Source organism: Bison bison, unplaced genomic scaffold (assembly GCF_000754665.1).
Source record: "Bison bison bison isolate TAMUID 2011002044 unplaced genomic scaffold, Bison_UMD1.0 scf7180017864264, whole genome shotgun sequence".
In the NCBI taxonomy this organism is placed as follows: Eukaryota; Metazoa; Chordata; class Mammalia; order Artiodactyla; family Bovidae; genus Bison; species Bison bison.
The window spans coordinates 830,309-846,535 of NW_011494836.1; the positions used below are offsets into that span (position 1 = coordinate 830,309).

A 16,227-nucleotide genomic window follows, 5' to 3' on the forward strand; every position below is an offset into this window, starting at 1 on the left:
TGACTCTGGAATGCACTTCCTCACAGAGGTGCCAAGGCCTAATCTCAGTGGATTCTAATCACAATGGCTTTTGAGCTACCAGGGCATTTATTATTCCTGATCAAGAAATGAACAAACAGACTTTTAAAAATTATCAGAGAACTTAGATACAGGTTAAGAGGAATAGTGATTGAATTTGACTGAATTACTTCAGCAGAAATAAAAGAATGTCTTCTACAGTTACAAGTCATGCAGTATAAATTAATGATATAAACTAACAAAAAGCCAAAGTTCCCTTTCTATCTTAACTTGTTTTTTAGTTAAATAAGAGGGGAGGATTTATGCCAATAACTCTGGGAACTGTAGTTCTCAAGTTTTATTTTAGACAGAATACCAGAATTCAATTTATGGAAATTCATAGCTGGTCTTAAAGAGTTTTTTTTTTTTTTTAATCTATCTTCCCTTTAAACCACAGCTCCATTTTTGTGAAACACAGTACAATCTAATAAAATAAACGTTCTCTATGCTTTAAAATAAGCTTTCTACCATTTTAATTGTCAAATTTTTCAAATTAAAATTAAAGCAATTGTGACAAGAATTAAGGTAATACTTTTGCTTTTCTTGGGTTAGTTAAAAGAATAATAATAATAATAATAAAAACCTACTGTTTTGAGCAATTGTTCCTTTCCTGCCCAGCCACCCATGAATGAGTCTTAGGAACAGGGAGCTTTGGAGGAGGAGGCAGCTCTGGAGCTGGGAGTATGGGAATCAGAAGTGACAGGCCTGGGAGAGCTGCCTGGAGCAGAAGAGAAGGCTTGGTAGGGAAGGAGGTGGAGGCTGGAGGGCTGGGTGACCTAGTGACCTGCAGGCCACCCCCTCACAGCAGCCTCCCCTCCCCCCTCTCAGCAGCAGAGCCTTAAAGGGCAGGCTTGACTCTCAGCATAGGAGGCTTCCAGCTTACCCATGACCTCCCCTCTCTACACACAGGAACACAGATTCACACAGAATTGCCCTGCTTCAAGGGACCTGGTGGACAGGATAAGGAGCAGAAAGTGACTGATAAACGTGAACACAAGAACGCCCTCTTCAAATGTTCTGCTCCAAGTCCAAACCCCACCATGACCTTAGATACCCGGTCTCGACCAGCTGGGTTCAACTGAGGCTCAAAGTAGAGTACATTTGAATTAGAGGAAAAAGAATATACTACGTTCAAAAACACATACAACAACATCATCCCTGCCCCCACAATAGTCTTCATTTGTGCATGACAGCAACTAAAGTAACACTGCTTCACTGGCATTGCTAAATGGTCCTTTTCCACCCAGTCATGGTCTCAAGGGCAGGGTCACCTCTGGGTTCCCAGAACACATCACAATTTTGCAGCATACAGGCTTGAAAAGCAAAATTGATAGGTACATACAGTCAAAGTCTTAGTTTTTAAACACAGCATTGTATGGCTTTTTTTTTTTTTTTTTTTGAATGGGCTTCCCTTGTGGCTCAGCTGGTAAAGAATCCATCTGCAATGTGGGAGACCTGAGTTCGATCCCTGGGTTGGGAAGATCTCCTGGAGAAGGGAAAGGCTACCCACTCCAGTATTCTGGCCCGGAGAATTCCTCACCCTAGAAGGAATGTGTTTTAATGCAACACTACGGGGGAAGGGAGAAAACATGAGGCTCAATACAGTTTCAGGCAGGTTTGTGAAAATTGCACTTGGCTGGATTCTACATAAGCCAGCAAAGAAACAAACAAACAAAACCTCTGTCTTGGGAATTTAGGCTTACAAGGAGAGACTCACAGAGTGCTATACAGGCAGGTATTTTTCTAAGAGCATGTGAAGAGAGGAAAAGGAGCAACCTGAGCAGGTTTGTGTAAAAAGCATGTGTGATTCCAGCATCTCAAGTGGAATGAAATGTTGATTTGACACAAGGAATGCTTTTGATATTCTCAGTTGGTCTCAGAATAACTTCATGAGGCCTGGTGTTTCAGAAATGCATGATGATCTGAAAGTTTGCTTATCAATTATACCACACTGCACTTGATCCAAAGGATTAATACTGATCAGATACAAAGATAATCACAAAATATTAAGATAAAGATATCAAATTTCAAGGCTAAAATTTCTGTCCTAAGTCACCTGCCTATTATGTAATCTTGGCTAAATTACCTTTATAATCTTAGTTTCCTCAACAGCTAAATGGGGATAATGATATTACTTATGTGGCACGGTAATCTATTGTAAAATTAAATCATGTCTAATTTTTGCCACTGTAGAAACATCAGAAAGAATTTAATTTCCGCTCAGCCCAGTGAGAGGAGGGGACCTACAATCAGATTTAATTTCACTCTAAAAACTCGAAATAAGTCAGGTGACATTCTCGCAGCCAGCAGCAGTGGAGCAAACTTAAACATGTTCCTCATAGCCTTGGTATGAGGATTAAAAGAAACAATGGCTGTCATAATGCTTTGCCAGCTGTCATGTAATGTTCCGATGCTAATTACTGTTATTAAAAATTCCATTCATTTCATACAATATGGCAAAAAGACCCAGGAGGTCTGGGCTCTCATCCCAGCCTCACTCCTGTCTAGCTACTGAGACCATGTCTTTCTCATCTGTAAAATGAAAACACAGACTTTGCCATGCCCTCCCTCCCAGGATTACTGTGAGGCTCAAGTGAAATAATACATGTGAAAAGCCTGTGGAGAGTGTTAGACAAGGGTGATCTGTAAGAAACCACAAACCAAAATCAGTACTATCACTTTAGAGTAAAATCTGTGAGCTCTGAGCATTGAACATAGGTTAAAACTGATGGATTAGGTGGCTTTATTAAAGAAATGGTGTGCATTAAAAACAAAAAACCTGAATAACCCAATGTACATCAACAGTAGAATGGATAAAGAAGCTGTCATACAACAGAAAACTCACTGCAAGGAAAATGAATGCACTTTAAAAGAACACCCTCCTTGATTCATTTATATTACACTTTAAAAACAGGCAAAATAAACTACTTTGTTCAGAGAAGGCTACATAAGCAGTAAAATTATAGTGAAAAGTAAGGAAATAATTATCACAAAGTCAGATGGGGGTTTTCGCCAGTTGGGACAAGAGGAGATGGTGAGGCTGTGATCAAGCAAATAGCAGGGACTTCTGGGGCCACAGGCTGTGTTAAACTGTGTGTGTGTGTGCACGTGTACACATATATATACACATATGTGGGGATTCCCTGGTAGCTCAGCTGGTAAAGAATCCACCTGCAATGCAGGAGATCCCAGTTCTATTAGTGGGTTGGGAAGATCCCCTGGAGAAGGAATAGGCTACCCACTCCAGTATTCTTGGGCTTCCCTGGTGGCTCAGCTCAGAATCTGCCTACAATGTGGGAGACCCGGGTTTGATCCCTGGATTGGGAAGATCCCCTGGAGAAGGGAATGGTTACCCACTCCAGCATTCTGGCCTAGAGAATTCCATGGGCTGTATAGTCTATTGGGTTGCAAAGATTCGGACACGACTGAGCGATTTTCAGTTTCACACACATATGTATGTGTAATGCTCAGTCATTTCCAACTCTTTGTGACCCCATGGACTACAGCCTGCCAGGTCCCTCTGTCCATGGCATTTTCCAGGCTAGGATACTGGAATGGGTTGCTATTTCCTCCTCCAAGGGATCTTCCCGACCCAAGGACAGAGCCCGCATCTCCTGAGTCTCCTGCGTTGTTGGGCGGATTCTTGACCACTGAACTGCCTGGGAAGCCTCATATATACCACATTTTGTTTATGTGCGCAGTTGTACATGTTTGTACATTTATACACTTTATTATACTGCACAATGAAACACAGTCCAACGCCAATAAAAACCAATTAAACTCTTCACAGACTGTTACACCAGCAGTATTTTTTTAAATGAATTTTGCTAAGACTTTGTTTTAATTCTAATCTCAGCTACACCAAACTAAGAAATTGCTCAGTTGTGATTTTATTTAACCCCTTCAAAAAATGAATTATTAAGAACAGTCAGTAAGCAAGTTACAGTGATTCAAATTGATTACCTGTCAATTTATGAATAATTCTGATTGCTGGGACATTTTCTGGGTCACATTGAAAACTCTATGTTAACAGTTAAAACCTTTCAAGGCTACAGTCACCACTTCAGTATATGCCGTTACAACAGCCTCAAAGGAAATGCAAGGTAACTGATGAGCTGGGGGTTCTGTGACTTACCAGCTGGCTGTGTTTGTGCTATTCTCTTAGGGTAAGTCTTGCTTCGACTCCTTGACACATTCTGATCGGGCCGGGGAAGTTGAATAGAAAGATCTCGACTCATCTGTAGTGCTGTCCTGCCACTTGAAAATACAACATTTTGAGTAACACAGGTAAGACCACACAGCCACAAAATTAAAGCACAGCTCATAAAGAATATCTGCAGTGTATGGAGAGAAAGAAAAAAAACAAACAGACTCACGTAGATTATATAGGACCTTCAAATGATTCCCATTGCAGTGTTAAGCAAGGAAAGATTTAGGTGAGATATAACTGCCAGCTGAAGAATGTCACCCATCATCTGGTTCTGCAAGAATGAAGCCACTAGCCACTACAGCTGCTGACCTTCGACATACTCTGAAAGGGATTCGGGACAGAGATTGGGACTGAGGCACTCTGTGCTCTGGGAAAAAGTGGCAAAACAGGCCTTCAGATAAACGTTTTCAGGAGAATATTTTATGAACTTGATCTCTTGCATCTTCTACTAGAAAAGCACTACAATCATTAATGGAGACATCTGCTCCTTGTGACTAGCAGCAACCTTCTACAGAGATATGTGTTTGATTGCACACATTCCCTTAGGGGCAGGCCCTCAGAGCTATCTGAAAGACCATCTCTCAGCCTCTAGTCCTCTCTCTACAAGCACCAATAAAGCTTGACTCACAGCTCTAATGTTGCACTTTTTTTTTCCCTCAGCTGACATAAGGAAGACTTTTCAGAGAGAGAACCAAGAAAGAATTTATTAAGGAGGGAATCAGGTTTGGATTTAAGTAGAATGATAGGCTAGAAACTCAGGATGCTCATGTTGTCAGCTCAACAACTTAGCAATAAAAGCGTGCTGGGCTGAAGTACTGAGGGCAAAGATTCTACATGAGTCGACATGTCCTCGTGCTGTACTAACAAGGCGAGTCGTAGAGCCTCTGCCACTGGGCCACTTGGTGAGACTGCACTCTGAAACCTGTGACACAATCAGCCACTGATTCTGCCCACCCCACCTGTGCCAGCAAGTACCCAGGAAGATTCAGAGCAGCCAGAATCCCCTGGCACCGCACTACTTCCTGATGAGTCTATGAGGCAACAGGGTGAGCTTTCCCTGAGGATAAACTAAACTTCTCAAGAACCATGTAATTTAATTTGCTGAATTTTTGTCAACGTTCATTTTACTACACAGTTATTCCACAGCTGCTGAATTTGAACCAATAAATGACTCTTGGATTTCAAGGGAAGTGTCATTTAGGTACAGAGAAAATGCATTTCTAAGTGACTACTTTGATTCACTATAAGAAGTGCCATCTAATGGGAAATAAGTCTTTTAATGGCCTCAACCTATTTACCCTACATTTACAGGACACATGGCAATCCACTCCAGTGTTCTTGCCTGGAGAATGCCAGGGGCGGCGGAGCCTGCTGGGCTGCCGTCTGTGGGGTGGCACAGAGTCGGACACTACTCAAGAGCCTTAGCAGCAGCAGCACAGGATACATATTGGTGGTTCTCTCCCCAAAAGAGATCAAATGAGATGGAAAAAAAGCCAAATTTACCTCCTACATACTTCTGTAGAAACTTCCCCTGCTTACTACCCCATTCATTTTACAAGAAATAGAGGCCTGAAACATTCATAATGAGCAATTTCTCATCGGGCTAACTGGGGATGCGGCTTACTATGTGGAATGAAGATGACAGTTTCTATCCATGAGTGTATATACTCCACATTCAAGACTTCATGAAAACCAGGGGGAGGGCAGGGGGCTGGGGGGCAGAGAGTGACAGGTCTGCCTTCACTTGAAATTTAACTACATGTCCCCTTATATATGATGAAAATGTATCATACAGAAATCTCATAACATTATTTGATAAGAAAATTATCATTTATCAAGTTTAATTTTGCTGTTTTTACATATTAATATATTGTTAATAAGAAGCTCTGGACACTGGGTTCAAATTCCAGCTATATCATATCCTAGCTCTCTGACCCCAGCAAACATTACTCAAACTGTCTGTATCTCAGATTCCTCATTACTAAAGCAACAATAATACCAATGACCACTTTATAGGCTTATTATGAATGTTAAGTATGAATGTTTCTAAATTTTCCAGAACAATGCCAAGCATATAAAATGCTACATAATTATTAACTAAATACAAATAGATTTTAAAAATTATTAATTTGAGAACTTTCAACAGTTTTAGCTATTCTAAAGGTAGTACATAAGATAATACAAATAGCAACATCTCTCCCCTGAAAATCTTTTTTAAATTCTATAGACAGCAAAATTCCATTATTATAAATGATTTGGAGTATGAAGATAAGATCTCCTTGCAACAGACTTAATCTAAGACTTGGATAGTCTGTACTTCATTGCATGGAGGAAAAAACATTTGCCCTAAAAACATAACCTAATATGTGGACTACTGAGGCATTCGATAATGAGATTTTACTTTATTATTCAATTTTTCCTCATGGCTTGTTTCTCAGGAATAAAGGAGAAATGAGAAAATCATATCACAAGACTAATAAAACTGAAGTCCAGGGACATAAGCTGACCTGGCAGAGGCTGCACAGGACCCAGGACTGGGAGAAGCTTTCTATCCTCCGGCTGGCCAGGGTGGCACAGCCGGGCAGCCCAGGAGAAGAACAGCGCGCACAGCCATGTACTTTAAAGCTACAAGCCTGGCTCAAAGCTCAGCTCTACCAGAAATGTGTGGTCTTCAGTAGATTATTCTTTTAATCTCCTAGAACCTCATTTTCCTTGTCTGTATTTCTATTGTTCGTATTATTTCCTAGCAGAAATACTCCTGTATGGTATTCTTAGTACTTCCTTGTAACAAAAAAGCACAGGGCAAATGCAGAGATTTTCAGTGTTGGTACAGGCGCTCCTACACACCTAGTGGCTGTCCACAGTGCCAGGACAGGGCTTTGTCCCCGTGTCACCCACTTGCCCACCCTCGCCCTGCGGCACACATACTCCCATTCCATGCTGGGAGGCCCTGCCAGCAGCCCTTCTCCAACTCCCAAGTGAGGCTACAAACAGCCATTGGTTGGGTAGAGGGAAGAGAACAAGACACCTGGGTTCAAATCTCAACTCTGCTGCTTAGTAGCTAAAGGTCTTCAGTTCAATTACCTTAGACTTGAGGGGGCTCAAATATCTTGTCTATACAAATGAGGATAAGTCCCCTTTGATGGGTCATTGAATGTGTTTAATAAAGTAACACACATGAAAGCACTGGACACAAAGTAAGTTCTCAGGAGAACTGGATCTCTTTCACACTTCAAGAAATGTGGCAAGAAGGTTATCAGGGTTCTGGGGAGCAGGGGCTGGTTCTCAGGTCTAAGTCTCATTTCTAGACTATAAGTTCTACACAACTCATTCATTCATACAAACCAGGAGTCCTCTACAAACTTAACAACAGGTAGAGGCAAGATTAGTTTTTAAGGGGCTCAGAGAAAGAGAGAGCAGTGTATAACAAAATATTTAACCAAAGACTATTTCAGATGACTTTGACTATCACATTTCAGCTCAATCTTTCCCCAAAAATTTAATTTTGAATTTCTGAAAGGACTGCCTGTCACATACCACTAAAATTAAGTTTTCTCCTCTAAAGTAATGACTGCTGCTGCTGCTAAGTCGCTTCAGTCGCGTCCGACTCTGTGCGACCCCGTAGACGGCAGCCCACCAGGCTCCCCCATCCCTGGGATTCTCCAGGCAAGAACACTGGAGTGGGTTGCCATTTCCTTCTCCAATGCATGAAAGTGAAAAGGGAAAGTGATGTCGCTCAGTCGTGTCCGACTCCTAGCGACTCCATGGACTGCAGCCCACCAGGCTCCTCTGTCCATGGGATTTTCCAGGCAAGAGTAATGGAGTGGGGTGCGTTTTTCTTAAAGATGTTGGAATCTCCTTGGTATTCTGCAAGCGCTAAGATGCAAAAGAGAAAGTAAAGACTAGAACTCTGTCTTTCTCTATCATACACTCCTACACACACATACTCCACTGTGAACACATGTAGAGTTATACACACAGACAACCACACTCACACACCACAGCCACTGGTTATGCCATTCACTACCTCCCATGCTCTAAAAACCTACAGGGTAAAGTAAGGAGCTTTCTGTTTCCAGAACTCTTCCTTCCTTCCAGGATGCCTCCAGCACATCTCAAAATAAAGGAACAGGCATATGATGTTTTTTAAGGATTGGCTGTTATTACTTTTGACAATTAACAGTCATGTACTGGTGACCACCTAGTAGTCAAAGACCCATCCCTGCCTAAGCCTGGCTCTGGATAGTGGGATGAAACATCCTTCTTCCAGGAATTGCATAATGTTAGTGCTTCCTACAGAGTCGGACACGACTGAAGTGACTTAGCAGTGCTTCCTACATACAGACATTGAGACTCGAATTTCATTAAGATTTACTAGGCAGTTAACACCAGCCACAAAATTAGAACAGATTTAGCAGAGCTTCCAATTTGCAAAGGTTACCTTTAATTACTTTTGTGGAAGAAATTATATTTAATATGCAAAATCCAATAACTTCCTAATAATAATTCCCAGAGCGACAGCATTTCAATAAATTTGAAAAATCAGGTATGGTAAATTTGTGGAAACCAGCTACAGTGTATGTTAAACAGCATAATTACAAATTTAACATTGTGAATATTAAGACAGATGCTTTTTCACTAGCTTCATTTCAGTGACAAAGAGACAGGTTTACACATTCACTCTATAACCCTTGAAATGTGTTACATTCCAATGGGAAGAACAGCCCAAATACTGACTATGAGCTGTTTTCCTTAATAAAAAAGTAAATACTCTCTCCTTAAATTCCTGTAATTATATCACTATCTAGGGGAAAACCTTGATAACTTAAAGTTTAAATTTTTAGATTTCAATAAACACTTTCCTACAGATACCCAGAACATCTATAATAATACTTAAGTGTTAAGTCAGCAAATGAGGAAACATCCAAATGAATATATAAAGATTAATGCACTGAACATTTAATATTAATCACTCCTTTACTGATTATCCCTGGTTTCAAAGCAAGACAAACAAAAGTGGTTCATAAAAGAAAGGAACTAAAATCTGACATATTATTATCTTGCAAACACTTGACCTGGTTTGATTTTTAAGTCTCCTAAGTAAGCATTTCACTTGGAGATGTCTCAAATGGACTGAAAGAACAGTGTCCTGCCTCCCAAGTCCCATTTCTGCATGCTGCTTGGGTTTTATAGGGCCTGGGACCATCTCACTGCCTGAATAATACTGTAGCTCTCTGAAGGCAGAGGTGTTAGTTGCTCAGTCGTGTTCGACTCTTTGCGACCCCATGGACTGTATGTAGCCCGCCAGTCTACAGTCTCTGTCCATGGGATTCTCCAAGCAAGAATACCGGAGTGGGTTGCCATGCTGTCCTCCAGGGGTTCTTCCCAACCCAGGTATGGAACCCAGGTCTCCCACATTGCAGGCAGATTCTTTATGTCTGAGCCACTAGGGAAGCCGAAGGTAAAGGTGGTGAAATCTTATTCTTTCTATCTCTGGTCACCTATTACCCTGCCTTCGACATCACAGGCTCTCCAGTTAACAGAATGAATTGAAACAAAACAAATTATTTTTCAAAACATAGAAACTTTCCATTTTCACAAGCACCTGCCTGGCTGCTTGACAATCAGGCTTTCCCCACAACATGCAACAGTCTGACCGGTAAAGACACAGGCTCTGTCTGGAGTTAGACTGCCAGATAGTGGGCCCAACACAAACACTTCCTGGCTGGTTTCTCTGAGAAGTGACTTGTCTCTGAGCCTCAGTTTCCTCACATAGTATGAGGATAACATCAATAAGACTGTAATGATTAAAGAAGCAATAAATGGGACACATTTAGCACAATATATGGCATTTGGTACAAGTATAAAGTTACCATATATTTGCTAGCATTACTATATTGTAGGCATTATACTACAGAAAACATTTGACCCATGATATTACAACAGAGACTCAACTGAATATCCTAAGAATACCAATAAACTACTATTCAGAATATCTATTTTGTTTCATAATCACAACATAATTGGAGATAACTGATAATTGGACCAAAATGAATTTCTGAAGATAGTAAGCTCTACTACATTCTAAAAACTCTATACTTAATCAAGCTAATGTACTCTTTAAACATCATTAAACCTAGAAAATCATTTTTTGTCAAGAAAGTTTAATAAACTGTTATTGCCTATCAAAATCACTGGCATTGTGAAAAAAATCAGATCACAAACTTTAATATGCATGCATGCATCTGGATGGTTAGATTAAATATGCATTCATACACACATCCACACACCCCAGAGGAAAAGAATGCCATTTACCTATACCGGTGCTTATAACTCATGGATCCAAACTTGCTCAGTTTTCTTGACAACGAATTTGATTCATTTTCTGGCATTCTAATGAATTTGTAAAAGAAAATTAGAAAAAGACTTACAAATATACTTATGTAACATGAGCAAAAACTACGTAGAAATATATTAATAGTGCAATACTGCTTAACACATAGCTGAAATATTTTACTCAGTCTACATATTGGCAAAAAATAATAATTGATTATTTTAAAGCTAATACTTAAAACAACCACCACATTCTAGTATTTTATACAAGTATGATATCAAAATACTCATACTTCCTGAAGACTATTAAATATATCATCACCCTTACAAGGAAGCTTTTGTTGTGAATCAATTTAATTTCTCTACTTAAATTCTCTTGGAAGCCTTGTCACTATGTTGATTAACCCCAGCCAAGGTTGTCATGGCAGTTTATCATATCTAATGCCATGGTTCACCCCTCTTCGTACTTTCCATTCTGTGGTACATTCAACACACAGCTCCAAGTGGAGTTTCTTGGCCCCGCCCCACTGATGGAGAGGTACTGTCTCAGACATTTTGGGCTACATCCCTTTCTGAACACAAACTCCTCCAAAGATGTGGATCATTTTATAACACTACTCCTCTAGCATCATACTATTTGGAAAAAATGTTCAGTGTAAATCAAAAAGGAAAAAGGGGAAGGATTAATCTAGTTTTAAATCTGAAAACCAAAAATAGTTTAATGTATAATATTACCTGATAAAATTTAATTTTATCTTTACACCATAAGAATGTGAAACAAACAGTGCCCACACGACCCAACGGTCAGTTCTCTGCCTGCATCCCTGCGACCTCCCAGGAGCACACAATGCTGATGCCAGCTCCTCACTCATCACAGCATCTGCCTCCCTTACTTCCCATTCCCCACGCTCCTGTCCTCTAAACGCTGGGAGGGTCCCACAGCGCAGTCCCTTTCCTCTCTTTACTGTTTCCATAGGCGACTGTCTGCCTACTGTCTGCCTTATTACCTACAAAATTTACATGACCAACCTTGGTCTTTTCTGTAAGTTTTGCATACCCAGCCACCCATTCCATATTCCCAGGTTAGGCATTTTAATTTTAGTGTGTCCACAGCAGAACACTTAACTCCCACCAATACTAAAGCTATACTTTTACATAAACCTAAAAAGCAATCATCCTTGATCCTTTCTTATAGTATGAAAAAAAAAAACTACATGCATGTGCATGTAAAAAAGTTAATACAAGAGAAACACTTCTAAATTTCTTCTAAGAATAGAATTCTTGTTATAAAAGCAAACACAATTTTCATTTATTAGGCAAAGGAACATACCTAAAAAATGTATGATATTCTACACTACATTTCCAAAGGTGCTTGCAAGCAGTTTTACTTCGAGCTTCAAAAAAGAATGAGGTTTCACTGCACTAAGAGAGAAAAAAATGTGAGATTATAAATTACAAACCATAAGATTTTTCAGATGACACCCACCTTCTAGGTACCAAAAATTCAAGTAAGCAGAGAAATCATTGTTAACACATTTAAAAAAAAAAAAAAAAGAAGAACAATTATCTCTTGATAGAATTACAAAATGTAAGTTCCATGTAAATTTTAACACCATCACCTCTGCTACCTTTTTCTACATCACCCCATGACTGCAAATAACCACAGTGATGGCGCGGAAGCACTGACAACTCTTCTGCCAACCATGTGCACCAGAACAGGAAAAATACTGACCACGTGGAAATCAATGCCCCCCAGAAGAGAAGACACTCATAAATCCAGTTCTTAACTGTGTTTTTTTCAGGGATGTACAGGCCACACTTATATGAAAGAATCTCAAGAGGGGCTGCTAGGAGGGACAACACCATCGCAGCAGTGTAATCTGGGCAAGTTACTGAGTTTCTCCATTCTGCATCAAGTTATTGGGTGAAAGAAATTAAATGACATGACAGATGTAAAGTGCCATATACTAGGTATGCAATTAATTTTCACAATTATTTTAATCTGGTAGTTCCTTATCTATTTTATACATATACAATATCTATTTTATACTTATATAGTTTAATACAAAAGAAACAGAGGCAATATTAGATGTACTTTGAATTATACAGGAAAAGATACTATTTTTTAAAGTGACTTAATAGAAAACCAAGCAAAATACAGTATCCATACAAAAATAATAATAAACCACAAGCTCTGTGAAGTTACATAATTGCTAATTTAGTTTCAAATAAAAACCAAACTCAAGTCACAAATGCAGGAATGCCTGTGGAATAAGGTTTCCATGGATCCATAAACACAAAACTGTCGATGCAGACGAATAATGGAAATGATTCCTCCCCCTTCACACATCCTTTTAGCAAGGACAGAACATTTATATGCAGGAAATTTCTCCCAAGTCCATCCAGAATGAGGCTGCCCAATTTAGGAGTTTATTTGCAAAATGAAACGGTGTGATGGAAACAGAGCCAATATACGCATTTTACACAGCAGACAACCTGTAATTCCAAACTTCGTGAGGTGGAGGAAGGAACTTGGGCAAGTCTAGGCTTCTGAGCTGGGCGCAGCAAAGTACTAAAATATAGCAAGTGGAAAAAACTGGGGATCTGGATGGCAGAGGAATGGACAATAGCTCACACTATTTTGATTTTGAGGCGCCCATAGAATTGGGAACTCCACACACCTAGTGGGCCGGTAAATATGCAAGGGCAGGGTGAGGGGAGAGGTCGTGTCTGCTGGTATAGGTGATTTTACCCAAGAATCTAAAACAGTTTGCTCAGGGAGAGAGCACAGATAATGATGGGATCACAGTGAAGATGTTCACGAAGGAGGAGTGAGAAAGGTCAACATGGACCAGAAGGCAATGGTGTCAGAGAGGTTGGGGGACAGGGCAGGTCTCAAGTGACCCAGAAAGGTCACAGGGCTTGAAAAGAGGTCACTGCATTTCATGGGGAGAGATCTTCAGTGGCTTTCATGAAAGGGGTAAGGATTTAAAAAGTAGGGATGAGTAAGAAAAGGAAATGAATTCAGAATGTGTCTTCCTCAAAAGCAAAAGAAACCAGGGGGGAGCAGAGGAAGAAGGGGCACAGAGGAAATCACAAAAGATCCTTGGAGGCAGGAGGGAGACCAAGCATCCTGTCAGGAGATGGGGATGCTTAGAGGGGAATTGTTCTTCTTTCACGTTTCCTTTTTAAATACATACACGTGGTAAAAACACCAAAAGTTACCAAAGTGGTCACACAATGAGAACTAAACCTCCCTCTCACCACTGTCTCCAATTCCCCTCCCCAGAGGCAACCACTATTAAGAGTTTCTTATATAACATGCCAGTGTTTTGAGGTCACTGGATTATCCAATATATAATGCACAGGTCATTAATTTTAAGAAAATGTGTTTCTGGCTGTTTATCAGGATAAATAAGATAAAGTCAGTACATGGGACTTCCCTGGTGGTCCAGTGGGTAAGACTCTGTGCTTCCACTGCAGGAGGTACGGGTCCTATCCCCAGCTGGGGAAGTAAGATGCAGCATGACTTCTCAAAAAAAAAAAAAAAAAATAGCCAGTATAAGACAGGTTCCCCCTGGTGGTTTAGTCACTAAGTTGTGCCCAACTCTTGCAACACTGTGGACTGTAGCCTGCCAGGCTCCTCAGTCTATGGGTTTCTCCAGGCAAGAATACTGGAGTGGGTTGCCATTTCCTTCTCCAGGCGATCTTCCCCACCCAGGAATCGAACTCAGGTCTCCTGCATTGCAGGTGGATTCTTTTCCAGCTGAGCTATCAGGGAAGCCCCAGGCTCCTCCTCCCCTGCCCCAACTACCACCTTTCTCAATACATCTCTCTGTCAGCAACTGAAGCACGAAGTGTATTAGGTAGGACCACATGCTGGGCATTGTCACTGACAAGAAATGGTGGCTACTGATGACTACTCTGTGACAGAGACACCTTCATGTTTTATCAAGAACATCCAAAAATAAGGTCGAATTGACATATTAAATCAAATTTTCACAAAGTGATTTAATTACATATATTACCTAGGTTTCCAAAAATGCAGGAGAAAAAAAAAAAAAAAAACATTTAAACTTGAAAATAAAGTTCAGTTCAGTTCAGTGGCTCAGTCGTGTCCGACTCTTTGCAACCCCATCAAACGCAGAACGCTAGGCCTCCCTGTCCATCACCAACTCCCGGAGTTCCCTCAGACTCACGTCCATCGAGTCAGTGATGCCATCCAGCCATCTCATCCTCTGTCGTCCCCTTCTCCTCCTGCCCCCAATCCCTCCCAGCATCAGAGTCTTTTCCAATGAGTCAACTCTTCGCATAAGGTGGCCAAAGTACTGGAGTTTCAGCTTTAGCATCATGCCTTCCAAAGAACATGCAGGGCTGATCTCTTTTAGAATGGATTGGTTGGATCTCCTTGCAGTCCAAGGGACTCTCAAGAGTTTTCTCCAACACCACAGTTCAAAACCATCAATTCTTCAGCACTCAGCTTTCTTCACAGTCCAACTCTCACATCCATACATGATCACTGGAAAAACCATAGCCTTGACTACATGGACCTTTTTTGGCAAAGTCATGTCCCTGCTTTTGAATATGCTATCTAGGTTGGTCATAACGTTTCTTCCAAGGAGTAAGCGTCTTTTAATTTCATGGCTGCAGTCACCATCTGTAGTGATTTTGAAGCCCAAAAAGATAAAGTCTGACACTGTTTCCACTGTTTCCCCATCTATTTCCCATGAAGTGATGGGACCAGATGCCATGATCTTCATTTTTCTGAATGTTGAGCTTTAAGCCAACTATTTAACTCTCCTCTTTCACTTTGATCAAGAGGCTTTTGAGTTCCTCTTCACTTTCTGCCATAAGGGTGGTGTCATCTGCATATCTGAGGTTATAGATATTTCTCCTGGCAATCTTGATTCCAGCTTGTGCTTCTTCCAGCCCAGGGTTTCTCATGATGTACTCTGCATATAAGTTAAATAAGCAGGGTGACAGTATACAGCCTTTTCCTATTTGGAAAGGAGACAGTATAGGTACTCCTTTTCCTATTTGGAACCAGTCTGTTGTTCCATGTCCAGTTCTAACTGTTGCTTCCTGACCTGCATACAGATTTCTCAAGAGGCAGGTCTGGTGGTCTGTTATTCCCATCTTCTGAAGAATTTTCCACAGTTTATTGTGATCCACACAGTCAAAGGCTTTGGCATAGTCAATAAGGAAGAAATGTTTTTCTGGAACGCTCTTCCTTTTTCGATGATCCAGCGGATGGTGGTAATTTGATCTGTGGTTCCTCTGCCTTTTCTAAAATCAGCTTAAACATCTGGAAGTTAACGGTTCACATATTGCTGAAGCCTGGCTTGGAGAATTTTGAGCATTACTTTACTAGTGTGTGAGATGAGTGCAATTATGCGGTCGTTTGAGCATTCTTTGGCATTGCCTTTCTTTGGGATTGGAATGAAAACTGACCTTTTCCAGTCCTGTGACCACTGCTGAGTTTTCCAACTTTGCTGGCATATTGAGTGCAGCACTTTCACAGCATCATCTTTCAGGATTTGAAATCGCTCAACTGGAATTCCATCACCTCCACTAGCTTTGTTCGTAGTGATGCTTTGTAAGGCCCACTTGACTTCACATTCCAGGAT

The 16,227-nt window shown here is 40.7% G+C and overlaps 1 protein-coding gene across 1 annotated transcript in view; it reads right to left on the reverse strand.

Annotated features, from left to right (window-relative positions):
• EPB41L4A (erythrocyte membrane protein band 4.1 like 4A) overlaps window positions 1-16,227 on the reverse strand; it is a 297,132-nt gene that overhangs the window by 70,701 nt on the left and 210,204 nt on the right. The window contains 3 exon segments of the mRNA XM_010848354.1: window positions 4,193-4,314; window positions 10,583-10,660; window positions 11,931-12,022. Of these exon segments, the coding sequence (XP_010846656.1) occupies window positions 4,193-4,314; window positions 10,583-10,660; window positions 11,931-12,022 (292 nt within the window).